The 27,195-nt window shown below is 42.4% G+C and overlaps 4 protein-coding genes across 7 annotated transcripts in view; 3 read left to right on the top strand and 1 right to left on the bottom strand.

Annotated features, from left to right (window-relative positions):
• Positions 1-494: 494 nt before the first annotated feature.
• On the top strand, positions 495-9,559 carry LOC119008735 (homeobox protein prospero-like). The gene is made up of 9 exons (XM_037079369.1): positions 495-545; positions 2,200-2,379; positions 2,868-2,914; positions 3,833-3,873; positions 4,271-4,354; positions 4,858-4,952; positions 6,320-6,443; positions 7,165-7,595; positions 9,470-9,559. Exons 1-9 carry the CDS (start codon positions 522-524, stop codon positions 9,557-9,559), a joined length of 1,116 nt encoding a protein of 371 aa, XP_036935264.1. The 5' UTR covers positions 495-521.
• samsn1a (SAM domain, SH3 domain and nuclear localisation signals 1a) lies at positions 9,560-16,000 on the top strand. Its single transcript, XM_037122685.1, has 8 exons — positions 9,560-9,716; positions 10,749-10,829; positions 11,221-11,349; positions 11,813-11,930; positions 12,045-12,196; positions 12,322-12,537; positions 12,894-13,041; positions 15,186-16,000. Exons 1-8 carry the CDS (start codon positions 9,663-9,665, stop codon positions 15,338-15,340), a joined length of 1,053 nt encoding a protein of 350 aa, XP_036978580.1. The 5' UTR covers positions 9,560-9,662; the 3' UTR covers positions 15,341-16,000.
• A 758-nt stretch (positions 16,001-16,758) lies between these two features.
• Positions 16,759-21,654, top strand: hspa13 (heat shock protein 70 family, member 13). Its single transcript, XM_037122671.1, has 5 exons — positions 16,759-16,948; positions 17,060-17,400; positions 18,121-18,334; positions 18,596-18,763; positions 19,279-21,654. The coding sequence occupies exons 1-5, from the start codon at positions 16,924-16,926 to the stop codon at positions 19,857-19,859; spliced, it is 1,329 nt and encodes a 442-aa protein (XP_036978566.1). The 5' UTR covers positions 16,759-16,923; the 3' UTR covers positions 19,860-21,654.
• A 1,040-nt stretch (positions 21,655-22,694) lies between these two features.
• gdpd5b (glycerophosphodiester phosphodiesterase domain containing 5b) overlaps positions 22,695-27,195 on the bottom strand; it is a 42,658-nt gene continuing 38,157 nt past the window's right edge. The window contains exons 15-18 of one of the 4 annotated variants that reach the window (XR_005079131.1): positions 26,298-26,312; positions 24,741-24,853; positions 24,176-24,453; positions 22,695-24,002 (exon numbers count right to left, since the gene is read on the bottom strand). Coding sequence is in view for 2 of the 4 variants with exons in the window: in XM_037122642.1 (XP_036978537.1) it covers positions 23,917-24,002; positions 24,741-24,853; positions 26,298-26,312 (214 nt within the window). In the remaining 2 variants the exon portion in view is untranslated. The remainder of the gene's footprint in view (positions 24,003-24,175; positions 24,454-24,740; positions 24,854-26,297; positions 26,313-27,195) is intronic. The other 3 variants (XR_005079132.1, XM_037122642.1, XM_037122650.1) reach the window with 3 other exon arrangements.

Genomic DNA, 27,195 nt, shown 5'->3' with positions numbered 1-27,195 from the left:
ACCTTTAACTATCAAATAATGTAATTTATGGTAATATAAATGTCATATGGGACCTTTTTTTATTCGATCAATCATTTTAATGCATTTAGCTAATAATGCTTCAAAAGACAACATTTTTGAATGCAGGAATTTGACTTGTAATGGACGATGCAAAACAATACTTTTTTCCACCACTGAGTGTAGATTTTAGAAATGCTTGGCTGCTGGATAAAAAAGAAAAAAATAATTGCTTCCTGCAAATAAATAAATAAAAAGATTCAAAACAAAGACTCATCCTGTTGCTCCACCAATGATGGGCTTGTTGTCAAGAGTGAGTTCTGCTTCGGCTGGTAGAGTAATGGTGGTCCATCTATTGGATTAGTGGAGGGATTTCACTTTGGTATTAATCTGAGAAGACAGCAGGCGGCCTGGGCTGGGCTCACACTGAGCTGTTGTGTCTCTCGGTCTCTGGCTGTCACTCTGCTTGCTGTTTCACCTCCACTCGACGCATCGATACACCAACAGGAGTTCTCACAGCCAGCATGAACCTTTTCTGCTTCTCCCTGGTAAGAGACACCCTTCTTTATCTATGCATTTACTGAACCAGCTGTGCGGGGAGGTGCTGTGGGAAAGAGAACTGTAAATGCAAATGTGAGCTCGGCCACAAGCAAGGCATGACAAATCTACAAAGCGGTGGTAGTGGTACTCTTTTTGTAGTTGGATCATTTCTCCACCCTTCAGTTATTAGGAATATCAGCCTGATAACAAGTGTCCCCTATGGCACAATCTGCATCTCAGCTGCCTGTAATCATACTTCTTTAAACTCATGTGCTTTAGAAGACTTTGCATGTTCTATAATAGTGGAGTATGACACGGTAGCACCACGTGTGTGTACTTAACAGCTGTAGTTTATGTATATGTTGTTTGTCTTCATGATGCAAGGGAGAAAGCAGAAAGAAAGTAGTGACAAGTGAATCGGCTAGGTTAAAGATAAGTGTGTGTTGGCAGGCGCACACATACGCACACGCACCGCTCACACATATGGTCCCTCAGATGCTGTTGCAGCTGTCACGCTGCACGTGGGCATAAGGTCATGCATACAGAACCTTGGCTTAAGACAGATGTTGTGGATGTTGACCATTAATCAGGATTTTAACCAACGTCTTGCTACAATAAACAAAGGCTTGGACTGCGATCACACTTGCCGTGCTCTCTCTCTCTTGCGGTGGTTCACCATCACGTGTACAAGGACTTCTTGTGCAAATATGAACTCCTTCATGAAACAGTAAAAAGCATTTTAGATACATAGTTTGGTTTAGGTAATCATTTAACACACTAGGGACACAAAGGGGAGTAAATTGCAAACTTGAAATGGCTATAGATTTTTTTTTCCCTTTAACTTATTCTTATAACGTAAATGTTGATTGCACAGTGTAATGGCTGTAGGATGATGACATGTCAGCATTTAGATTGATGGCTTAAAAACCATCGCTCTCATGGCGCAATTTAGTCTGCCACACCGGGCACAGAATCTGAGGGAAATGAGGGAAAGTTTTCTGTTTACACTTGGTTGCAAGAAAAATAGGTGCATGTTTTTATAAAAACTCTATCTCTTATCCATAGGATAAGAAGTTTACAAGATCAACGAATACATGCAAGACTTAAGATATTACATCCAGAACAATTAAAAGCATGAATTAAAAGAATTCGTTAAACAAAAAAAAACCTTCCCTTGTTGCCTCTACAAATGGCAGTCTGCCCAAAAAACAGATAAGATGTCACCACGCAGACACGACGAGATGGATGAAGACAGAAATTGTTTTCCCGTTCTTAGAAGGAATCCAAACAAGCCAAACACATTTTTTAATCCAGGCTGAAATCTGCTCTGAGGAATTTCGATCCTCCCCTACATCCATGGTTGACAAGCAATTTTAGAAGAGCTTTAGAGGAGCATTAACAGCACATTCCTACAGTCATATGAAATTGTAATGCTTTGCATCGGAAGCAACCTTGTACAAGAAACCTTGTTTCTCTTGAAACAGACATTTTTAAAAAAACTTTGAACTGATGTGTGATAACCTATTTAGACCTGCTTGTTGTGTGTTTGTCACAAGTGCTCATCAGACTTAATCCAAGAGGAGAGATCAAATCCATTCATAAATTGTGGCCACTGTCAAATTTCACTGCTGTGTGTGTGTCCGTGTGTCCACGTGGCATCAGGAGGGGTCGATGGACAGCCTGTATGAGGCTGTGCAGAGCTCCACTGATGGCCCACCGCCGCCCATCCCCAGCCGCTCCTCCAGCCGCTCCTGCAGTCGTTCCTGCAGCCGCTCCTGCAGCCCGGCGGTCCTGCTGGACGACAACACAAAGTGGGGAGGCTCTGGAAGATCTATTTCTATGGTGAGAGGACTGCATACTGTTCCCACCAAACAAGGCCCAAAGTTTCTTTACTGGTACCCAAGGATACATTGTGGCGCAGACGGGAGAGTTAAAAACAAGCGACAGAGATTCCTAAAAGTAACAATAAGACGTTTAAACTTGTCCGCAAACATACACATCATACCGACTGTGAGTGATGGGGCCATGTAAGCAATCATAAGCAGCCTGTGTGAGGTCACTTCTCAGAGGAATTGGGATTTTTGGACTACCCACCAGATTGTACCTATAAAACAAAGCTGATTATGAAATGATGAACAGAGCCCGTTGACAGCTGCTGCTGTGAGCGGCACACAATTCAGATTTTTTAATTCAAGCTTGCCATGCAATGCAAATTAAATACCACCGATGGCATGCAAGCAAATGTATTTGGCACGAGTCTGCAACAGAAACCTTACTCATTACATCAGTTGGAATGTTATTGTGGCTGAAAATGCTGTGTTTTCTTTCAGGACATGCCTCAGATGCAGGGGACCAACTGCAACAAAAAGAAAAGAAGGTGAGCTCGAATGAGAATTTGACAGAAACATGCTAATGACGTTGCACCAAATCCCACTAGTATTTAGCCCACAGGTAAATCTACTTTTGGACCTTATTACATCATCCTCTTCTAATCACGTCATTGCGCTGAGAACAGACAATTAAATTTCATAACAACACTGTAATCCTGCCAGGAATTCAGGCTCCTGTGTGTCTACATCTTTACGCTTCTTTCGTCGCCACGGACGTCTGCCATGCAAGTGAAAGGGCTTTCCCATAGAGTAATCATATGGCTTGAAAGGCTCCCAGTTTATTTTCACTGAGGGTTAATACTGTAAATCCTCCCTGCAGCAGAGCAGACGGGCTCTTCCGCAGCGCTCCCCTCCTCATCCTTATCTTTAGTTCATTTGGTTTGCAACAAAATCCTGTATTTTTAGGGAGAGGGATTGACAACCCATTAGACACAATTGAAAAAAAAAAGTCAAGCTTTATATAGATTGTTCTGACTGATAGTAAATGTTTTTTTGAGAAGCATGGCCACGTGGACTTGTAGGGCCAGCAGAAGGCAGATTATGGCTTTGGGCAAGTTGGACTAAGCGGATTCAAGGCCCACCTACTTAGAGTCCCCAGCAGCCTCGACACCTTTACTCTGAAAGAAACGCAACTTTGTGGTCACAGTGTGGTTTCTCAGCCCATCGAAGAAGTATACCATGCTTTCTCACAGAGCACTTCTGCACAATATGTACACTCTCGCGATGAGCTTTTTCTGCAAAGGGTCCCTGACATATTTCTATTGCTTTAAGTGACTTTACGTCATAAAAACACAATCATATCAGTGCGGTTGTTGTCATTTGATATCTTATCAAAGCTCCAGAAGATTCAAAGACTCAAAGACATGCGCCTTACAATATAATGTCCTTGTCAACTTTGATTTCAGAACACATATATCCAAATCAGCATCAGATAATGAAGCACTTGGTGAGTACAAACCATTTCATTTGCATATTTTTGTTAATGCTGGATTCATTTTAAGACTTGTGAAGGCTCCAGGGGAATTGACAGCAGCCAAGATAATTCTTCTTCTTTAAGTACTACTAAACATGATGGCCAAACTCTTAAACCAACACCAGCTCCTGTGTTGCCACCCATATGTTTAACTGTATCACGAGCCCTCAGGGAGACGACAGTAAATAATTCACCTCAGAAATCATTGTTGTCTAGTTTTTTAGATTTAAACCTCGGATAACCTACAATTCAGCCCGCCCGTGACTCTGAAAACGATTTTATTCAGCCTGAAGTGTTCCTGTGACCTCACTTCACCCTGACTTTTCACTTAAAATCCTCAATGTTGGTGATTTGTCTCCCTCCGTGGCAGATAACCCCAGCTGTAATACCGCAGTCTGGCAGCCCGCCAAGAGCCGAGAAGATTTAGTCCACATCACCAACAATCACAATGAAGGTAAATAGGAAATAAATAGGTTAAGCTCATCTATGTGCCGGCGTTCATTTGGACTCTCAGCGTGACGTCTGAAGATGCGGGACGGGCTTTTCAACCAATATGCCACCAAAATTGTATCCCAAACTACTGAGTATTTAATAACGGGACATGGTGCATGGTGGGAGGTCGTTTCTAAATGCTCGGACTTGGCTTTCACACAGAAAGAGGAATGTAGATCTTGTCCATTGGGGGCACATAAGGACAACATATGTGTAGTATTAACAAGAGAAGTGATCACAGCAAGCAAAACCTGTGTCAGCGTTCACATCCGCACATGACTGTCTGTTTTGATACTTGAAAAATTGTGAATCTGTCCTTTAATTGTGAAAGTAGATGAAAACATGATAAAATCAGTTTCCCGCGTAGCTTTCTTTTTTAAATTTCTTGTTTTTGGCTTTTCTTTTGGTTTTCCATTGTCTCACTAACCTGATGTGATTTCTTGTAACATCTTGTTGCCCACGAAGAGATGAGGAAGACTAAACACAGAACAGAAACCAAAGATGGGAAAGGAGCTCATCATTCTGGCACAAAGAAGAAGGAGAAACCGCCCTCGAGCCAGGTTAGAACAAAAAGCTTCACTGCAGTCGTCTCAGCCCCATGCACGTTCATTCTACAGATATTTTAATGCAAAAATGTTGCAATGATGCATGTTGAAAAAGGGCATAACTGTGGGTAACATACACATACACAGTAGCAGCGACCACAAAGACTGTGGGTGGAGGAGCCTGTTTTTGAGACCAAGTACATCTGACATGTGTCAAAAAAACACACTCCCTTATAGCAGGGCAGCACTTTTATAAATAAGCATTACATGAAATCAATGTCCACCACAGACTGATGCGCTCAATCTGGTGTCTGAGCCACATTTAAATGAACCTGTTGCTGCACCAGTCGGCCGGAGCGTGTTTGCAGATAGCGCAGACTCGGGGTCACATGGTGCACAGGGCCATTTTGTGTCAACTTTGGGAGTTTCAAGCTGCCACCTGCTTGTGACATCCAGAGAGCCTTGGCGTGGCCTAAATGGCACAATCATTTAAGGCAAATGTTGATTGGGTTTTAATACAGTGCAGATGGTCCAGAGAGGGTACTGCTCCCGGTGTAATCTCTGGGCCACATGGCAGAGAGATGTGAAAACAAGAGCAGGACTGCCTCTGTGTGTGTTTGGGGTTTGGAGGGTTTAGAGGCCTCTCGCCAGGTCATCCGCTGCCCATTCTGACTAATGCCCATCATAGTGAGACGCAAACAAAACAAAGCTTGCCAGTGGAGGATCAGCAGCAGCTCTCAGCACCTCACAATGTGCTAAAAGAACCAGTGACCCAAATAGGATTTGGTATAAGATAGGTTTCTGTGGTCTCTAAATAACCATCAGCTATGCTAGTGGCTTAGCAGTGCTTTCAGCTAAATGCATTGAGATGCTAACATGATCAAATGACAATGCGTACAAGCAGATGTTAAGTTGTTATACTGTTTACTATGTTCAGCATCGTAGTTGAGCGTGTTAGCATGCTGACATTTACTAATCAAGTCAAAACTCAAACTACAGCTAATGCCAATGCCAATTAAGTCAGCGTGTTGACTTGATGATGGTGTGAAAAGGAAAGTGAAGGGATGTGAATTCTGACCTAAATTTAATAGCACCCCGACCAACAGTTGTTGAGATATCTCTCTAAATACAACAATGTGAACCTCATGCTGTCTTGAGGAAAATTCAGATTTTCACCCAAGTCAGTAGGAATCATCCCCTGGGAACCATGAATGTCAGCACAAAATTCAGTGGTTTGAATGTGGACCAACTGACTGAAGGGCTGACATTGCCATCCCTACAGCGATGCTAAAAACAATTTTAGTGTGACGTAAAGTGTCCATACATACGTGTCACGCTTTATACATGTAGGAATTCAAGTATTTTAAACGTGTTCTTTTCAGAGTGTCCATGCCAATGGTGTGGCGACAGAGTCTAAACCTGCTGTCAAAAGAAGCCAAAAGCCTGGAAAGAAACCAGCTGGAAAGAGCGGGAAAGAGGCGTCGAAGAAAAGCCACAATGCCACAGGTGAGACCGTCTTCCACAGTTACTTTACAGCAGGATAATAGTGATATCCTCTTCTCCCTCGATCAAACTGTCGTTTTTGACCTTGCTCTCTATGACTCAGTGACGCTGCATGACTTAACTTGACTTGTGCTTGCACTAGCAAAAGAGGCTCACGCAGAATTGATCAAAATGTAGCAACTCTGGTTCATGACTTTTCTCCTCTAGATTACACTTCTGCTTTTGAGCGTTGCAACACCTTCAGTTTTAGGTGTCTGTCTGAAGTGTCCCTATAGTGTAGGTACAGAGAGGGCTGCTTCACAGCGAACAAACATCCGTTCTGCACACATAGGGGTTTCAAAGGCGAGGGTCGACACCACAAGAATGTTGTTTGGCCATCTTCAAATTTCAGCCTACACTCTTTCCAGTGCTGCTGCGATGTTTTAGCGATGTGTTAAGCGGCCATTTCCGGTGCAAAATGTCTCGTCACACTCTCCGCTTTTGGCATATTGTAAAACAATGTTTAAAGAGATTAAACAGAAGTTCTGAGGTGGTGTTGTGACGCTCAGAGAGCAGAGCATAGAACTATGAATCATCTTCTGTCATAATGAGCCGCTGTGGTGCAGCAACACCTCAATATGACGTCTGATTGCAGTTTGAAAGAGGTGAAATAAGGCTTCCACAGTCTCAGAAACATGTAAAATGTCAGTTTTTCATTCATATTATCTTCTGTATTCTCTCTCAGTTCACTCCCCACCGTCTATTATGAGTCCAACCATGGGGCCCCACTATCTGGACGTGCCATACAGGTCAGACAGGAGACCCTACATGGGCAAGTCCTCCACCCTACCTGCCCAGGAGAACACTACCCCGGGCCGATGCACAGAAATAGCTAACCTCCCTGGTGGAGCGACACCCACCCACGCCCACCACCAGCGCTGGAGCAACCCAGGCGACAGCGGTCCTGCCTGGGGGGCCGCTCAGCACACCTGCCGCAGACCGCTCACAGAGTATCGCGTGTACTCCCACGACTTTGCCACGGCTCAAGGGAAGGAGTGGGAGGGCAAACAGCAGCAAGGGACGGCCCAGGATGGCAGCTTGAAACGGGATTGTAAACCCAAGATTCCCCCAAGAGTGCCGCGATCGAGCACAGACGGGGATCTGTCAGAACCAAATGTAAGTAGCTGGTGGATGGATACGTGTTTTGGGAAGGGATCTCAGTCTGAGCTGTTTTTATTCTGATGCTTTTATTGCAGCATTGACATTTAGACTTCAGAGGTGCTTTGCTCAGCTTCAGTTTGACAGTCACAAGAAGACTCATCAAAAAGTAATGTTTTCCAAAGGTTTTTCATCAAGATCCAACATTCCCATCTCGCAAACAACAGACCCGTCGACAGGCCAGCTAAAAGAGAAGTTTGTGTGATTTACCTTGCAGGTCATGTCTAAAAAGACTGTCCTATTAGGATTCTTCAGTCATTTGCTGTTTAGAAACCACTAGTCCAATGGTCAGTCAGTGCTAATACTGCACAAGGGTGCAGATTGACCTGAAGGTCAGTGCCTTTGCATGCACTTGACATCTCACAGCTTTAGACCTCTGCTGATACCCGGTGAGCACGTGCAGTGTGTGCCCTGTGTGACACAAAGCTGTTGTTAAAGCTTAACATGACTTGGGAGAAAATTGTCTGCGATGAAAAGGATGATCCAGTGTAGAGATTACAAGATGCCTATGGATCTATAGTGTCACTGGTTCTTAGAGAGAAAATGTCATTTCAGAAGCCACGAAGGCTCTTTAGAGTAAAGCCAGAGATGGAGATGATGGAGATTAAGATTCTCTTTGCACTGTCTCTTACTGTCTCACAAGTACAAAGAAAACCTTTCTGGAAATGCTAAACATGCTGTACTTTACAATATATGCTATAACAGTCATAAACCTTAAATACCTATGTTGCTGTATCTCAATGAAGTCTATCCTCTTCTGAAAACTATTTAAAACAACCAAAAGAGCAATCCTCCCCTGACAGTGCATATTTCAGCAGCGGTCAGGTGACGTTGGCAGATATCTCATTTGGAACTCTTCAGATGAACAACTAACCTCCCCGGGGAGCCTCCAAAGTCATAGATTAGAAACCTTAATCTGGATTGACAGGAGTTTACGACTGATTGCAGGCCGTGGGATTAGGCAATGGTTTTGTCTGTAGAATTCCCTTTTCTTCAACCCCCCCCCAGGAATGTAAACACAGTGGCAAATCCCAACATGGCAACATCAGAGCAATGACTAACAGAAATGTAGGATCCTGTGAGGAGTCCAGCCGCCTCTCGGGCCTCAGATTCAGCGCGGAGGCTGCGTGTTGTGAGAAGGTCACAGTTTATCATTTGGTTGATCAAAAAGAAAAATCTATTCCAGATACTCCAAATATGTGACAGTGAAGTCTTTCTACGACCTCAAGTGAAGTGTTTCCTCCTCCACATTGAGAGCAGAGACAAACCGGAAAGTGTTTCGACATGGCAAAGTTGCCGCTTTCAGCTGTTCCTCCGGCGTACGTCAGCACTTCCTCAAAAGTGTTGGCCCCACATTAAGAAATGAACACAGGAATATTTACTCCAGCATCATTTACCATCACCAAGTTCCCCTTTGTCACGAAAGGGACATTTTGAGGAATACTGGACTGACAAATGACTTTCATGAAAGATTTTGACATTTTGACATTGTATGTTAGTCATGAACGAACAGCTTTCACTGCAGAGTGCAGAACAGTGGTATTGATAGTTAGATCATATAACCCCGGATCTTGATTTATCACGACTCCACTCCAGTGGTTAGTATAAGTCTTGCTTTGTGACATTACAGCGCCCAACTCTGAGCAGATCAACCTCAGCATCATATACGACACAAAGTCATCCTCAATGGAGATTCTCGTATCTTCTAAAAAAAAAAATCTACCACAAATGAAAAACCTAAATACAGCCGTTCCTGGAAGCGGTGCTCAATGTTTTTGTCGAGCAGGCCACAAAATGCACACTTAAGCACTTGTATTTTTCCCCTTTCAAAGCGATACTGCTTCAAGAGACACAATGCCAATTGCCTCACATCCTGTGTTGTAAGGAAGTGGGCCAGCCAGCCCATCAGACAGGCAGCCTGATCGCGAGTTAACACTTCACTGTCAGGAGAGTGGGGTTAAGACGAGAGGCAAGCAAAGGGCTGAGATTTGACCAAAGAAAAAACAACCTTAAAACAGGATTAAAATGTTGCAGAGGGCGGCCTCCAATGTGTCGGACAAAGCAAGGAGCAAGCCTAAGGTAGGTGACGATTTAAAGGAAATATAAGCATGTTGGAAGCCAAGAAACTTTTAATGTGACATTTGACATAGTTGCTCAAAAACCCATGTTCTCAAGATAAAGAGACATAACTGAAGTTAATGTTGCTTCAATCGTCATTTTAAAATTGGAAATCTGAAATTGTGTTTGTTAAAGGAAAACTAAAAGACTAGACTACAAAAAAGTGATTTTTTTTGTTACAGTTTTTAAAAATCAAAGTGAATTTTCATATAATACAGACAAACAACTGTGACAATAAAATACCGATGATTCAGTAACACAAAAACTAAAAATAGGAGGAAGGATACTGATATTAAAAGACAATCTTGAATTCTGCTGCTGTATTTGTAGAGAACGGAGCATAGAAAAAAAAAAAAGAAGTGGGGCTGGCAGACAACGCCGCATTAAATCAATCCACAGAGGGTCGTCTAGGAGTATGGAGCTCATATTTAACCAGGATTTCCAGGGATTATTCATTTATATAATTATTTCGGTGCTCTGCTGCTGTGGAGAGGATGGGATTATAATGACTTTTAGTTTTATGAAAAATTGGAAAAAAAAAGGGGGGGGGGTGTATTAAAACAGGAGCAGGGTGAAGCCACTGTGTGCGTGTACATGTCACCAGCACTGTGAGCAGACAACAGTTTCATTTATGTATTTATGTATTTATGTATTTATGTATTTATCTACTTATCGTGAATACTGACGGCTTTACTGGCACACCTGTACTGAGACATGTCCACTGTCTGCTCCACATGTCCACAAATGCACCATGTTTTTTTTTTTTTTTTTTTTTTACAAGCTCTCATTTCGAAACATTCTCGCAACAGACTGTACACTCATGTTTCATCAGTGATCAGTGAAGACGCGGCAGGTTTTTGGAGGATTTTTGGGCCTTGAGACAGCTGGGGCGAGGACTCATAATGTCTCGGCGTTGTGTAATGATGTTAAATCTCGCTGACCAAATGGTGACAGTGGCCTCCGTAACGCTTTGTCTTTGAATCCTCCTCACAGCGCTCTACCAGCTTCGGCAAGTTTGAGGGTCTCAGGCATCACTCGTCGCAAGCCAAGCCAGAGGAGAATGGAACAACCATGGTGAGCAGATTTGTTTTCATTTCATTCATGTATGCGTGATGCCAGAGAAGGGGCAGATACAGTGGCAGCAAGAATGATATACGTATAATATACATATAAACAATAGCATTGAGGATTTGGATAAGGAGTGCTGAAAATGTGCACATATACAAATATTTGCAGCCATGATGCTGCAAGGTTTTTTGTTGTTTTTTTTTTTCTTTTATAAAAAAGGAAAATGACATTGGAAAATAAACTTCATGTTGGGGGAATAACCTCTGTGCTGCACAGGAAGTGGTGCATTTTGCTCTGTCTTTATGGAGCAGAAGTACCATTTGTTTGGGACGCGATGTAAATTCACTGTCATGGATTTTACAATACCACATGTGCTGAACCCACTTTCTTTATGCAGCTCACGGAAGAAGGTGAGATCCCGGACCAGCACAAATCAGCCGGACTTGGGAAGAAGATGAAGGCAATCTCACTGACCATGCGCCGAAAAATGGGCAAGAAACACGCCAAGACCTTCTCTGAGGAGACGGTGAGTCACTGGAAAAATAGACACACACGCACACACACAGCCTCCACTTTTTATTTAATTGCTATCAGCAACAACAGGTTTAGCTTTCATGATCCATGCATGTTAATAAGTAACACAAGGGGTGAGATAACAGCAGACGTGCATCAGTTACAGCAAACCTGCGCTGTTTTTCTCAGGACTTTTATCACTTTCATCTCTTACAAACCCACATCCTCAGCTGTGACGCCGCTGCTCGCCGAAGAGTATCTGGTAGTTTTGACAGTAGAGGAGATGGAGTGATAAGATTAAACTTTTGACAAGCTGTGTAGCTTTCACAGCCTACATCCCCTTCTGAAGCACTCTCTTTTAGTTTCCTTGTTGACTTTTGCTTTCACGCAGACTTTACGGGAATCTGCTGACTTTGGCTGATTTCACTTACCTCTGTGTTCAATGAATTGATCTTTTCACTTCTTTTTCCTACCAGGGTGACGACACAGACAAAGACCCAGAGGCAGAGACGGAGAGTCCGGCTCCAGCTGAGAAAGACTCTGCAAAGACAAGCAACTCCTTAGAGAGTCTCTACAGCGGACAGAGCTCCTCGAGTGAGTATCTGCACAATCTGCACACAGGCCGGACTGAAGGGTTCTGTGGTGATCCACAGCTGAACGGTGTATTTATGAATGGACCGTAAAAACATGCTGTGTTTGTGTGTTCAGGCGGTGTGACCAGTGAGTCCAACGGTTCTGGTCAGAGAGACAGTCTGAGGCTGGAGGAGGACGGCTCCTATCAGGGAGAGTTCTGCGGCAAAGCTCGCGTCCACACAGACTTCGTTCCGAGCCCTTATGACACAGATTCCCTCAAACTCAAGGTAAGACACCGCACCGGCTGTGCACACTGCTGCTGTATGCTGTGCAGCGGCAACAATAGCAACACAAAATTCTACTTTCAAGACATAAAGATCAGCATCATCTCAACGTTTCCTTACGCTCACAGGTGGGGGACATCATCAGCATCATCAGTAAGCCTCCAATGGGCATCTGGACGGGCATGCTAAACAACAAAGTGGGCAACTTCAAGTTTATCTACGTGGACATTGTGGTGGAGAAAGAGGAGGAAGAAGAAGCAGCTCCCAAGATCAGACAACAGAAGCTGTGCAAAAGACCTCGGCCTAAAACGCTGCTGGAGTTACTGGAGCGACTGAACCTCGAGGTGAGATCGGTTGTTTTAGTCCGTCCACAGCAAGGTTTCAGACAGAAAAGCAGCGACAAAGAGTATTCGGCGAATCTCGTCTCTCATGGATGAAAACAAATTGTTCTTTTCAAATTCATTTCCTTTAAAATGAAATGTTGCCCTACTTTCATACCACAACCTCAAACATGTATGCAGGTAAAATACCCGACATTGTCAAGTCTTTGTCGACGTTTTGAAGCCAGCGTGCCACCTCTGCCAACCTTTTGTACCATACATTATTAGAAACTTGATACAAACTAAGTCAACGTTTGTGCCGCTGGGGTTTTTTTATTTTACCGAGTTGATACCAATGAAAACCCCTGTTGCTGTTGTAGGAGTACGCCTCTGCCTTGCTGCTGAACGGCTACCAGACGGTGGAGGACCTGTTGCACCTGCAGGAGAAGCACCTGATCGAGCTGAACGTCAAAGACCCCGAGCACAGACGCAAGCTCCTCGCTGCTGCTGAGTGCCGCTACACAGAAGGTTAGCGACGCACCCGGACATGACCGTGTTATTAACAATCTCCGCTTCATTTTACAGATCACTAATAATGGGGTTAGGGTTAGCCACAAGGTCAACTAAAAACCTGACAACACCCCAGAGTTATTAAAGGTGCCATATGTAAGAACTGGCCAGCTGTTGAAGTCACACTCAAAACAAACGCTGGGACAAGCATAAAACCAGCGCAAATGCTAACATCTGTTCGCCTGGAACTCCCCCCCAGTTAGTTAGAACTGAAGAAGCCTGTCGGATGAGAGGTGAAATGTCTCCAAGAAACCAAAACAAGTCCAGCTGCGTATGATACAGTAAGAGTAAGAGTTAGAGTAGCTGATGCAAACTTTGGGGCACTTGGGGCTCAGAGCAATAGAGGAGTGTTGATGTTTTCACGGGAACTTGCTATAATGTTAACTTTGGTTGGTGGTTCTGTCACATTAAAGTGTCCCAGTAGGCCTGAACAATACCAGGACCCTGAAACTGAATCATAGCTAAATGGAAGTCAGTCATTATTCATTTTACCAGTCATATTTGTGCTTCACTTACTTTTGCAAAGTCCAGATGTCTCCTTTTGTTTCTTTATCACAGCTCTCACTGACAATATTTATAGTTTAATGCAAATTTTGGCTGATTGGTTATTTACATTACTTGTTTCTGCTTATTAAAAGAAGTGTAGCTGTGTCATGGTGGCACTATATGAGCACTCTGTCTCTGGTCTCCATGTCTCCTGTCTATAAGACTCAAGTGTCAATACCCCAAACTCTTCTATGAAGTTGTGGCACTGAAATGCACAAATATCTGGTATTACTGCCCTCCAACTTTTAACCAGCAGTCATGAGATTTTACAGTCCCTCAGGAAATCATGTCAGTATTGTAAAAATCCCTCTGCATCTATCTGTGTGGATGGTAATGTGGTGTTTGACAGCAATCAAACAGCAGTAGTAGCAACTATGATTAAATGTGACACACCTGCGTGAGCTGATATGCCTCAGAATTTGTCCCATCAGCCAATCAGAAATGAGCATTTATCAGACAAAAATAGCAAGAGTAGTTTAAGGTCACTCTCAAGTCACAGAAAGCTTTTATGATTCTGGTGACATTCAAACAACAAGGAAAGTCAACGTAGAGATCTTAATGTTAAAAGCTGTTTATTTTATTCTGTCAGCTAAAGTATACTAGTTCAACATATATAAATATACAACAGTTTAAATGTACATTTTCCCTCCATTATTCCTTATTGGTGAGTTGGTTTGAAATGATTTGCTCTAGAGTAGAAAGGTGTTTTTTATTCTCTAACATCCTGCACACTGTTAGAGGCTTATCACTGATTTCCTGTTACTCAGATAGAAAGTGCTTAATGGGGCAGAAGGTGTTCCTGTAATCTGATGTCTTGAAGCAGAAGGCAGATAATCGCAGATCCTGCATGAATGAAAACAAAACTACTTTCCAGTGCACAGAGGAGAACAGCAGCCACAGGCTGGTTTTGTTCAGTCTGTTCGGGTTTCACTGTGGTTTGTGCACAAAACAAATGAAAGGGCCATGTAATGTTTGCATCGGCTGACAGTTTGAGTAAAACAGATGGCAGCGGCCAGCGTGGCATGACCCTGCCAAGCCTATTGACTCACATGAGAGGCCAGTAATTTAATCAAGCTGAACTCCATTAGGTTAGTGGTTTGGCAACCTGGACACGAGGATTAGTGGCTTCCATCAGTTAAGTGAAAATATTAAAGAATGGTGGGATGTTTTTACTGTGTGAGAATGGAAATAAAGAGAACATGTTGAGGTGTTGTATCTGAAGACATGATTTACTGCGGGTGTTTGCTGGGTCACACCTGCACAAGTTATTTCAGTTTTTGGGTCATTCGGCCACTCAATCAGCCCTAGATTGTTCTAGTTTCTCAATCGTTTTAGTAATAACAGCCTCTAATCTTGGAAACAATCTGCAGTGCTGTTGCTGTCACAGCAAAATCTGATTTAAATGTCAAAGAGCGTCAGGTTCATGTATTTAAATATGGGTTCATTTCCAGTGACTGAAGCATTTCACACAGAATTTACTGTCTCTGTTGTGGTTGGAAACAGAAACTTGGAATATTATGACATTTGATTAAATTCTATTTGGTTTGTGGCCGCAGGTGATGACGTGAGGGAGGCGGAGGAGCACAAATCCTCCCACATCCTACAGGAAGAAGACAGCGATTGTCCCCGAGACTCAGGCTGCTTCATCCCCTCTGAATGTTCAGACAGCAAGGAGGACACAGAGCCGCTCACAGACGCTGTGGAGTCTTAATGTGTTTCATTACTTGTCAGATGGATATGATAACATTTGGAATTCAATTATCCTTTACTTTTCTCCAAATGTCATGTTAATAACCCTTATTCCAACAAGGTAGCCACACGTTTTCCTGCCGTCAACGCATCTTAAAAGTGTGATATGTTTAGGACGGACAACCAATATTCTAAATGTCATCTTATCCATTTGTCACTTTGTCAGCTAATAATTAAGTTGTAAGATTTCTTGAATTTTTTTAATTTTATTTTATGTTTTTGAAAAGGTGACCTTTCATTGATCAAATGTCACATGTATTTATTGCATTCTAAATCATTCAGTGTTTTTTCCATATAAAGCCTTTATTTATCGCATCTGCATCATTTTGACCTTTATTCATCAAATCCAATCTCAGTTCAACATCCAGTGTTATCTCTTTCCTATGAATTATTGGTGTTATTGGTGAATGGATGTTTCTGTGATGGGTTTGAACAATGCATTTCTAATATTGCCTATGATCTATACTGTACAGGAAAACGTGTATGTTATTTTTCTGAATGTGTGTGGATGTGTGTGGATATGAGAACGAGTGAGAGAGAGCCTGTGTGTGCACTCATGTGAAAGTCAGATGTCAACTGTTTTCACAACTTTTTGTAAATAAAATCAAAGAAATACAATTACCGGGATGTTTTTTGCAAGTCAGTTATTCGTTTCACCTACTAGTACACTGCCTAGTGCTTGATGGCCTAAAAAAACATAAATGCAATATAATATAACAGAACAAGTTAAAAGTTAAAACATTATTTAGATTGATCTAATTTTTACTTAAATAATTAGCAGAAATTTTATTTTCTGAAATGTATACATTACACATTAAAATTTATTTTTATATAATTATTATTTTGATTATGTTATATACCTTATTTTTGTATCCATTTTGTTTTTGTCCAATATTTTAATTTACATTATATTTTTAAACTTTAATTTAAGCAGAATTTATATATTTTTGCAATTCTTAATATTCGTTCCTTTCCTTTTTTTATTTTTCCACTTTAATTTAGTTGCCTTAATTATATTTTTTTGCATTAGTTTATTTAATTTCATTTTTTCATTTAATTTTATTTAATGAAAAAAAAACTAAACTTCAATGAGTTACTTTCTTTTTTATTTTGATATATCAATATGATGATACATTTCATTTTAATATCATATTTTATTTATGTATTTATTCTATTTTAACCTGAACATTTTCTTTTTCTTTTTTTTTTAAACGCTCCACTGTCTTGGCCGTGTCTGGTTGGCTGAGTGCGAGGCAACGTCACAAATCATTCGCCTTACGTTGCATATCGCAAGCTTTGACGGGAAATGTGGTGCACAACTATTGTGTGCTGCGCTGCCCGTGGCGTTGATGGTGTTACCCATAAACTCCATTACCCAGCATACACCAGTAGTGAGACAGCGTTGACGTGTATTTTGTTGGCAGTCTGAAAACTTCCTACATCGCATCATCCACTTGTCAAAGCATCATTTGGTCGCAACTTGAGCAATTTTACCGACATTTTGTGAAATTCAAGCGGTGGGTGACTTCGCAACAGTGTGAGACGATGACGGGAGAGATTTCAATGATTGGTAAGTTTAATGACATATTTTTTCTCCAGTAATTAACCGGTGACTGGACGCTAACACACGAGCTAACCGGTTTATTCCACCTGTAATGCGCGTGTTGTTAACGTGCCACAGGTTCGGTGATCCTGGCCCTGTTCCTGGCTGGTTACCTGGGCCAACAGTACTTACCGCCCCCCAAACCCAAAGTGATAGGCCTGGACCTGGGCACCACGTTCTGCTCTGTCGGCGTCTTCCTCCCTGGGAGCGGAGAAGTGGAGGTGATAGCGGATAAAGAGGGGAGGAAGAGCATCCCCAGCGCCGTCTCGTTCACCACCGCCGCGGTGCTGTCCGGACACGAAGCCGTGGACCTGGCGGACAGCAACCCCCAGAACACCATCTACGATGCCAAGAGGTTCATCGGGAAGATCTTCGAGCCGGAGGTGCTGGAGCAGGAGAGTGCTCGGTACCCGTTCAAGGTGGGTCATGCTGGGGCTGGTGCATGACTGACTGTGGGCTCTTTTGTGTGTTATTGCAGAATGAGTGATTTCTTTAGTGGAGTCACTTCAGCACAGATTTATGCAGGAAATGCAATGCCAGTCCTACTTTACTGTTACTTAATTTTGGGGGCAGATTCGAGTGTCAACATACTGGCCGCTATGTGCACATTTTGCTCATGATCCCTAAAATGTAAAAACACTTGTGACAAAGATTCGTAGAGGATGAAGGATATTTCATGGTAAACTTTAATGTCTAAAATGACATCAGCGTACTAAAAAAGTAAACTTTACTGGAAATGTCATAATCCTAAAAGACCCCAAGCATCTTTTTTCTTCTTGTTATCCCCTGTTCATCTGTTTCACACAGATAATGTGGGGAAATAAGTGATCTCACTGCTCCTTTTTACTGCTATAAGATAGTTGGTGAAACACTGGTATTTAGATCCATTTTGAATCTATATTTTGAAGCCTTATGACAGTATTAAAGGCGTATTTTTATTTATTGTATTTAGGTTAAGAATGCCTTTCACATTAAATGGCCCAGTAGAAGCATGTGCCACGTCAACCATTATCTAGTCTAAGCAGCCTTTATTAAATGCAGTCACATACACACATTATAAAAGCATGAAAATCCATCTCAGTTATCTCTCAATAAAAGCTGAAAACTCTCCATATTGTTTCCCACTGCCCATCTTCCAGGTGATAAACAATAATGGCAGTGCAGAGTTTGTGGTCTCCACCAACCGCACCTTCACCGTCAGCCCAGAGTTCATCGGCTCCAGGCTGCTGCTGAAGATGAAGAAGATGGCTGAGCAGCATCTGGGTGTGCCCATCCAGAGAGCTGTCATCTCGGTGCCGGCAGAGTTTGACGACAGGCAGAGGAACTACACGGTCAGGGCCGCCAACCTCGCCGGTCAGTTATCACTCAGTTCTTATTAAGCTTTTGTGTATTTTTCTACTTCGTATGTGTATTTTTTAATTAATTAATTTCCATCTTTCAGTAATAACATGCATTTTGAATAAACCCTAACATTGTAGACACAGCTTGCTTCTGGTATATGTGGATATATTTCAGATAACATCCATAATGGCCGTTTTTCTCCTAAAGCATTAAAAATACAATCTGCACACAGACGTCTGGAACATAATGTACATTCTCTCCCTCGTCTTGCAGGCCTGGAGATCCTGCGAGTGATCAATGAGCCCACGGCTGCAGCCATGGCCTACGGCCTGCACAAGGTGGATGTGTTCAACGTGCTGGTGGTCGACCTCGGGGGTGGAACCCTGGATGTTTCTCTGCTCAACAAACAGGGGGGCATGTTCCTCACCAGAGCCATGGCAGGTAATGTGTTCAACAGAGATAAAAACTGATATGAGCCTGCAGTTGTCTGAAAAAGGAACTTGACATTTTGCAATTCAGGTGCCCGTTGAAGGCATAACAAGTCCTTTAAGTCTGAGCTCTCTTCTTCATGATTGAAGTGGATTCAGCAGTGGATAATAATGGTCAGAATAATGATAATGATAATAAAAGTCAGAACTTTCACATGGATTCAGGCAGTTAGAGTGTTTTACAGAAAGAGGAAAGTATGGGTGTCTAATATCTGTTCAGAAAATTGTCTGGTTTATTTTTTAGTAATATTTGTCTGATTTGCAACACTGATTCCAAAAAAGTTGGGATGCTGCGTGTCACATAAGTAAGAACACAATGCAATGATTTGCAGATCCTCTGTGACCTATATTGAGTTGATACAGTTCAAAGACATGATGTTTAATGTTCAAACTGATGAATTCTGTTTGTGTAAATGTATAGCCTTTATGAAACAGTGGCCTAATCTTAAGAAATGTTTTTTTATGCAGGGAACAACAAGCTGGGAGGTCAAGACTTCAGCCAGAGGTTGCTCCAGTACACCACAGAGCGAGTCCGACAGGAGTTTGGCGTCCCACCCACTCTCAAAGAGGACATCCACCATCTCCGACAGGCTGTGGAAGCCGCCAAGCTCAACCTCACCCTCCAGCCAAGCGTCACTGTCAGGGTGCCCCTGCGCCTTCACACCCACGACAGCTCCAAGTCACCCAAAGGCTCCGACCCTGCTAAGGTTCTTTTCCAGGCTGTGATCACACGCGAGCTGTTTGAGGAGCTCAACGAGGACCTTTTCCAGAAGATCCTGGCTCCGGTGGAGACCGTGTTAGCGGAGGGCCACCTGGAGAAACATGAAGTTGATGAGATCGTTCTGGTCGGAGGCTCCACCAGGATACCGCGCATCAGGAGGCTGATCAGCGAGTACTTCGGGAAGGAGCCCAACACATCGGTGGACCCTGATCTGGCTGTGGTCACAGGTGTGGCCATTCAGGCTGGCATCATGGGCGGCTCCTGGCCTTTACAAGTGAGCGCTATAGAAATCCCCAACAGACACCTGCGCAAGACGAACTTCAGCTAATCTTCATCCAGGTTATTTATTAACATCAATGTGATGCCCCAGAGACTTGTCACTGCTTCCCAACTGTTTCATGCTGCTCTTATGTGCATAATTTCAAATCTGCTGAAGCAACAAAAGGCAGCGCCACCCAAGTGAAGACATGCAGGATACTCAGGTTGCTTACAGCTCTGGGAAACGCGGCCGTAGCATTAAATATGTGACGATTATGTATTGAAACCAACATTCCTCTTTTAGGCACAGTAGCCTGATCATATGCGCAGAAGTGAACCGTCCTGTTCATGATTTTGAAGGGGCAGCTGCTTTTATTGCACACGATGCTTTGGCAGAAATAACAGCGGTGAATGGGAAGCCTTTCTAGAAGTGACATCTCGTGTATCTACTGATCCATTCAGCTTCATTGATGATGCTTATTCCTGGTAGATACTTACATGGTGTTCAGTGCAGGGGACAGCCTCTCCTTTAATGGAGTGAAAGACTGACCAGTGCATCTTCAGCTATTTATTTATTTATTCCCATTAACTGTGTGGCTGGCTGTGTGTGTGTGTGTGTGTGTGTGTGTGTGTGTGTGTGTGTGTGTGTGTGTGTGTGTGTGTGTGTGTGTGTGTGTGTGTGTGTGTGTGTGTGTGTGTGTGTGTGTGTCCACGGGTGTTTAGCGGGCCTTTAATGCATTTTTTCACATTTCCAACAGAGGAGAAGTGTGTCTGTGCAGGCAGCTGCTGTATAGTTAAAGTTGGTGTGTAAAGGTGGACCGCTGCACTCTGGTGGTTTCCTGTTAGACTTTGCACGGTCATGTGGACAGAGGAAGTGCTAAGATGTAGTTAAGCACAACCAAACAAATTCACCGGCTAAAAGCCTGATAAATAATAAGGTTACCCGTGAGGTGCAGCCTCATAGAAGAAGGTGCATGTTGGAGAAAGCCTTAATGTTCTCACAGTACTGTATATCTTAAATCCTGAGCATCACCCCTCCCTTTGAAGAAATGCAGTTAGTTTCACAGGAGTCATGTTCAGTGCTGCACTTTGAGGACTTCCACCTGTTGGCCAACTTCACTTTTTCTGTGCAATAGTGCATGCTTCATTTAAAAGGCAATGGCACACGTTGCACGCATCCCATATTCACGTGTCGGAGTGAAGTACAGCCCGCTGTCGCTGCTGTAAGGTCGAGTCTGAGTCCCACAGGAGGACCAAAGCATTGCTTTCTGGTGCCTTGATATTGCATTTGTGGTGCCTAAAATGTGAAAGATGAGATTTATTCAGTAATTTTATTGTTAAAAAATTGTATTTGACCTTCTTACTCTGGTGGGCAGCTGGCTGGTTACTGTGCATCCAGTATGAGAGCGGATTTCTGTTGCTGTTGTAAGATTCTGTCAAAAAAATAAAAACCCAGAGCTCTGTGTCTCTGAAGTACAGACGGTCCAATATCATTTTAAACCAAGAACTAAAAGTACCAACATTCCTTCAGAAGCTGTCACAATTTATTTTGCCAAATGTCTTTTATGAGTTGGTGTTTGACTTTATCTCATTTTCTTTGTCAAATGTATTTCTAATGTTGGAACTAAGAGCTTGATGTAACACAGTTATTAGGAAAGATGAAGCTAATCTGAGGCTATGCTATTTGCCTTTGATACTGTAAAGAAACATCAGTCCCTGTTTAAATAAGGAAAAACAAACCATGAGTCTAAAGTCTATTTTTATATCATGTTCTACTCACTGTCAGTGTCTAGCCAACTAAAAAATGACAAAGTTAAACTGTTACAACCAACTTTTCAGCCAATTAAACTCAATTCTGCAACTTCTTTACTGTCTTGTTTATTTTGAGGAAGAGTCAAACTTCCTTTGTTGGGCCACATACACATACCGTAGCACTTTACATACATACATATTGTAGATCTTCCAGGGGTGCCCAACCATTTTCCATTGGAGGGCACTAAATGGTGGACCATGGGCCAAAAGCAGACACTTGATGTGTAAAGATGCAAAATGGTTCTATACAGTATACAACCCTTGACTGGCAAGTCAGAGAAAAACAAACTCTGGTAATCACTTTATAATCCTTATCTAAATTGTTTTCCCTTTTGTTTATGTATTAAGTCAAAAGGTTTTGCCAGGATAATCAGGATAAGATCCTTACATTTCTTTTCATTTGCCTCTCTGAGCTTACATAAAACCCTTAATATTCCTGAATTGACTGACGCCCTGAACATAGATGTATTTTCTTTTTGTTAACCTTTTTTTTCCTCTACCAGAAAGATCTGGCAGGCCCACAATGCTCTTGAGGGGACACATCTGAATCATTTCTTCTTTGTTTCAAAGTGTTAGTGCGATTTTTTTGTCTGAGAAATCAATACTAGATAGGAGACAAAAAGGATCAGTGCATATAAATGAAAAGGTGCTGAATTAATTGAAATACTATAGAAATTATGAACAAGTTTGAAACCTAACATGCTGCAATGTGTTGATAAAACGAATACATTTGATAAAACAGCATTATAATGAAGCAAGTAGAGCTGCAGAGATGTTTATATTGTACAGACCTCAACAAATGTCACATCATGATTGTAATACTTTTACTAGTGAATCATATTGTACCATCTGTGTCTACCAGCTATATCTCTATCTATTTTATTTATTTATTTATTTATTTATATTTTTAACCATGATGTGCAGCACTTGGACACAACAAGCTTTCACATAATGGTAGGATTAGTGGTTTCTGTTGTGTCTTTGAGCAAAACTTGATTGTGTGTGTATGTAGGGGAGAATAATAGTTTGAAATGGCTTCCTTTAAACGAATTCCTTCAAGCTTTAGCAATACAAAACACAACAACTAGTAAACTCCTGTTTTAGAAGACTTTTTAATGTTTAATTCTGAGGCACAGTAATACCCAAAGAAAGGAAAAAGAAACACAGAAGGCAATCCATCTTCTTAACCCTGCACTGCCTCGTGTGATAACTGTAGTGTCCCTTCAGTTAGCTTAGAGCTTTATATTCACATTTAGCATCCACTTCATTTACCTAAAGCATTCAGGTTTACACCAGCAACCGACAGTTAGATGCATGTCAACACTAAAACACCACAGACTTAACTGTAATTCAGAGGCTGAGCAGGAAGTGACTCGACTTCCACCATGACCAGACTATTGCTATTGGAGTTGTTCAACAGTTTCATCACCGTCACATAGTTCCAATGTAATTCTTAGTTGGCTGGAGCATCTCATGCATTGGTTCACCTTGTATGTACAATAATACACTCAACGTAGCACTGCACACAGGGTAAGAAATATGTACCCAGCCAGAATACACACAATACACCGTACACATCTTTAAAAAAAAAAAAAAAAATCCAAACACATTCACATTAGCATAAAAAGACAACACAAATGTTCCTCCCCAATCCATTTTCACCAGTTCCTCTGGTTGTTGGGAGCACAGCTCTCTCTATCGCTCTCACACACACACACACACACACACACACACACACACACACACACACACCAGGTGATATCTTACATACACCACGTGAATATTTCACCTGGAGGAGAAGGCAGGACTTCTGTAAACAGCTTGTTTGTGTTTTTTGTTTTTCTCTTTAAATATAAATATTAATACTTGTACTTTTATGAACAACAGCACAGTGGAGTGCTGACAGAAGGCAGGGAGGATAATGAGCTGCTAGCGTTTAGTCTCATGCATCCGCTGAGAGGAGAATATCATTTACAGTGGTTAAAAACGAGAAACTGCTTTGGAAAATTAGCTTAAAACATGGAAAAAAAAACGTCTTTAAAAAGAAGCAGGCATCGGTAACTCAGAGGGGCCTCTGGGACATTTAGATGTGAGAGATTTGGCGTATTCTGCTGATAAAAAGTGCGTGAAGTCCCATGCGATATACAGTATGTCTGACAAGCAAAACTATTTACACAATTTACACAAAAGCAACTGGGTGGATGTCTTCTCTGTCATGTACAGCAGTCTGTCAGCTGATCAGCAGGACAGAGGAGGGGAACAGACTTCACTCTGACTTGAGCAGGAATGATGTGGGCAGATTCACACGGTCCCAGTCACTGGCTGATGCCTCGATTGGTGTAGTAGTCGTAGCCATTGTCCACGTACAGCTCCTCAGCACTGCCAACTCCATTCCCTACCTCTGGAGGGCGCCAAAGGAGTAGGAAAAAAAAAAAGTCAGTGAGCTGTATGATGAAGAAACCGCTCAGATTTAGTCAATAGGTTGACAAACTTAAAGATAAAGGAGACACTGAATGAAAAAATGAATGAGAAAGTGATGGAGAACCTCAAACATCTGGCACTGATGTGACTCACCTTTGACCCCCCCAGCACTAGGGGGCTGTCTAGACAGACTGGAGTGTCTATAAGCTCCCATACACATGACGTAGTCTCCAGTGAGAGGGTTTATGGGGGAGGTATGGTGCATGAAGGGATGGATGGATGGATGGATGAAGGAGGAGAGGGGCACAGTAGGCAGAGGAGTGGTGGGTAACGAGGGATGCAATGGATGCATGGAATAAAGGAAGAAGTCACACTGCTGGTGGCATGGACAGGAGGTGGTGCACATCACACAGGCTGCTACTGGGGCTGACCTTCAACAGGGAAGAGGGGAAGAGGAGGAACAGGAGGAGAACATTCACAGACACTCAGACAGATGCATGCTGGGATGGAGTGACATGCTTGCTGGGCGACTGAAACTCGGAAAAGGCTCATTCCTCATATTTAAGCTGGGAGTTTGAGAAACTGCTTTTTGAAAAATCAGCATATCAAAAGGGAGGAATAGATCTCAGAGTTCAGGAGCCGGAACAAGAACAAGAACAGGAAGAAGAACAAGAACAAGAACACGCAACAGAACATCCAAGAGTGACAAAAGTCTTACCAGAGAAGATGAGTTTCTCCTTCATCACATTGAGGTCTCTGCTGGACCTCCTGACGGCGGCGCTCAGCATGATCTGCTCAGGGTTGTAGCTGCGCATACCGCTCGTCCGATACCTGCGGGGGTCAAACGTGTGGTCAGAGATCTCCTCAGGACAATAATGGTGCCACTAATTTTGCTGCCTCCACTCTCATCATGCGGTTCGGGGCTAGGATTTTGCTCTACAGCGGGAGAGCATTTACATTTTTGGAGTAGGCTTTCAAACCCAGCTGACTATTTCTTTGAGCCGCTAACTACTGAAGTGCAGCTACGGTTTGTTTCATCTGATTTGGTTTCAAGGTGACTTAACAGAGAATATAAATGCAGTATGTGGAGTTCAGTTTAGGCTGACACAACACAACACAACACATCATCCTTCATCGTCCTCAAAGTGCATAATGAGCATTAAAATATGGACACCACTTGTCCGATAAGGTCCAACGGTCAGCTTTCTGTTCGGTAATAAAGTTATAAATGCAGGTAAACCATTAACATACGCCTAATAACAAGTCTATAAATATATTTTGGTCCTGATCCTCTCCAGCCCTCCGCCCTGTCCACAGGTCCACGGTTATCTTTGTAAACATAGTGTTTAACCACCATTTCAGAAATGATCTGCATCCACACAACAAATGTGCTTGACATTGTTGACAGGAAACGGATTTTATACTCGGGTCGGTTGTTTATCTACAGAAAGTACTATGAACGAGGCAGGGAAACGTGAACACTCTTTGTTTTTTTGCTACATTCATTGTATATTTATTAAAAATATCCTCTCATATCATAATTAGTACAGTATCATAAAACAAGAGAACATTTTGCTCTTTCCCATGAGGCAGTGTTCATCTAATCAACATTTATTAAGGTGACTCACTGGATTTAGCCTTTGAATTCATTTCCTGAATGTAAAACCGGTGTCCTTGCGTTAATGAAAACAGCCTTAATTTCAATTAACCTAACTGAAGAACATTAGTCGCAATGAACTGCGACTAATGCACCGAGGCATTTAGAGAGAGAAATGCAAACAGGGGAGCTTTTAGTTCATCAGCGTCAATAAAAGCTAATACTCAAGCACTTCCCCTGATGAATGCAGTTCCGTAGTTCTTCTTGGACATTTAATCGGTCATCGCAATTGGGTGGATAATAAATTCTAAATCTCGCTGGTGACTTATCGCTGTGGGTATTTTGTGCTGTGTGGGTGGAAAGCATTCATTTGGTTTAGCCCACAGGGATAGAGATGTGAGCTCCTCCCTCGAGAGGAAAGTGGCAGCAGTGCAGTACAAGGATTCAGGTGAGACAGAGAGAAGTGAAAGAGAGAGAGAGAATAAATATAGAAAGATGGTGGAAGTAAGATGGAGAGCAAAAATCAAATGAAGATCGATGTCATAGTACAGAAAGTATAGAAAGAAGATAGAAAGTAAGCAAAAGAATGCATCAGACAAAATAATGATAAAGATGGGAAAAGACAGAATGAGGGTGAAACAAGAGAAGTATTCGGGTCAGAAGAGGTGACCCAGTTACCTGATCACGTGATAGCTGAGAGAAGATGCCAGAATGCAGCAGAGGAGGAGAAGAGCATGCACATCAGGCAGAGGAGAGAGGACGAGGAAGAGGCAGGAAGGACAAAAAAAGGACAAAAGAAGGCGGGAGACAAGAGAGGTCAGTTCAGAAGCCAGCAGAAGCTATCGAGGAGCTCGGCTAAGCAGAGCAAACCTGCACCGGACCGTTAACAAAAACGAAAAAAAAAAAAGATCAATGCCCTCCGTCCCCGAGATGACAGGGGGACGGACCATCTGTCCCTCGAGTCGTCACAGAAACAAACAATAGCACACTCTCCGACAGAGGAGCAGAAATCCTGGAGGAGTGTGAGGGGTTCATATGTTTCAGCTCGGAAAAAAAACATGCCCATACAAAGTACATCTTCTCTGAGGCCACACGGAGGTGCAGGGGGAAAGAACAGCAGAAATACATCATAGCAGCTTAAGAGACCACACAATACACACATATGGATGTGTGTTTCAGGCTTTTTTTCCCTTTGAAGGTCATTATTGTGAAATCAATTAAAAAAAAAAACAAAAAAAAAAGGTGTTAAAATACAAAAGAAACTGCATGAATTGTCTCCTCGGTGTGTTTGTGTTTTTATATACACCAAGAAATGCCTGATCGATGTTTGTGTGGCATGAAGTACAAAGCCTGTGTTGTATAAGGAGAAAAGAAGCGCCTTGTTACCTTGGTAATTACCTATGAGATGTTATTTTAACGATCTGTTCCAGACAGAGACATATGTTTACTGAGTAAAAGTGTGACAGTGTGATATGTACTCGTGTGTGAAAGAGCACAACAGGAGAGAAACAACAGAGATTAACTGCATTTACTTTCCTCTTCATAAACCAGGAAAATGCAGAAACATTAACTCTCG

Source organism: Acanthopagrus latus, chromosome 2 (assembly GCF_904848185.1).
Source record: "Acanthopagrus latus isolate v.2019 chromosome 2, fAcaLat1.1, whole genome shotgun sequence".
NCBI lineage: Eukaryota > Metazoa > Chordata > Actinopteri > Spariformes > Sparidae > Acanthopagrus > Acanthopagrus latus.
The sequence above is the reverse complement of the archived record's forward strand: the minus strand, read 5'-3'. Positions and strand labels throughout refer to the sequence as shown.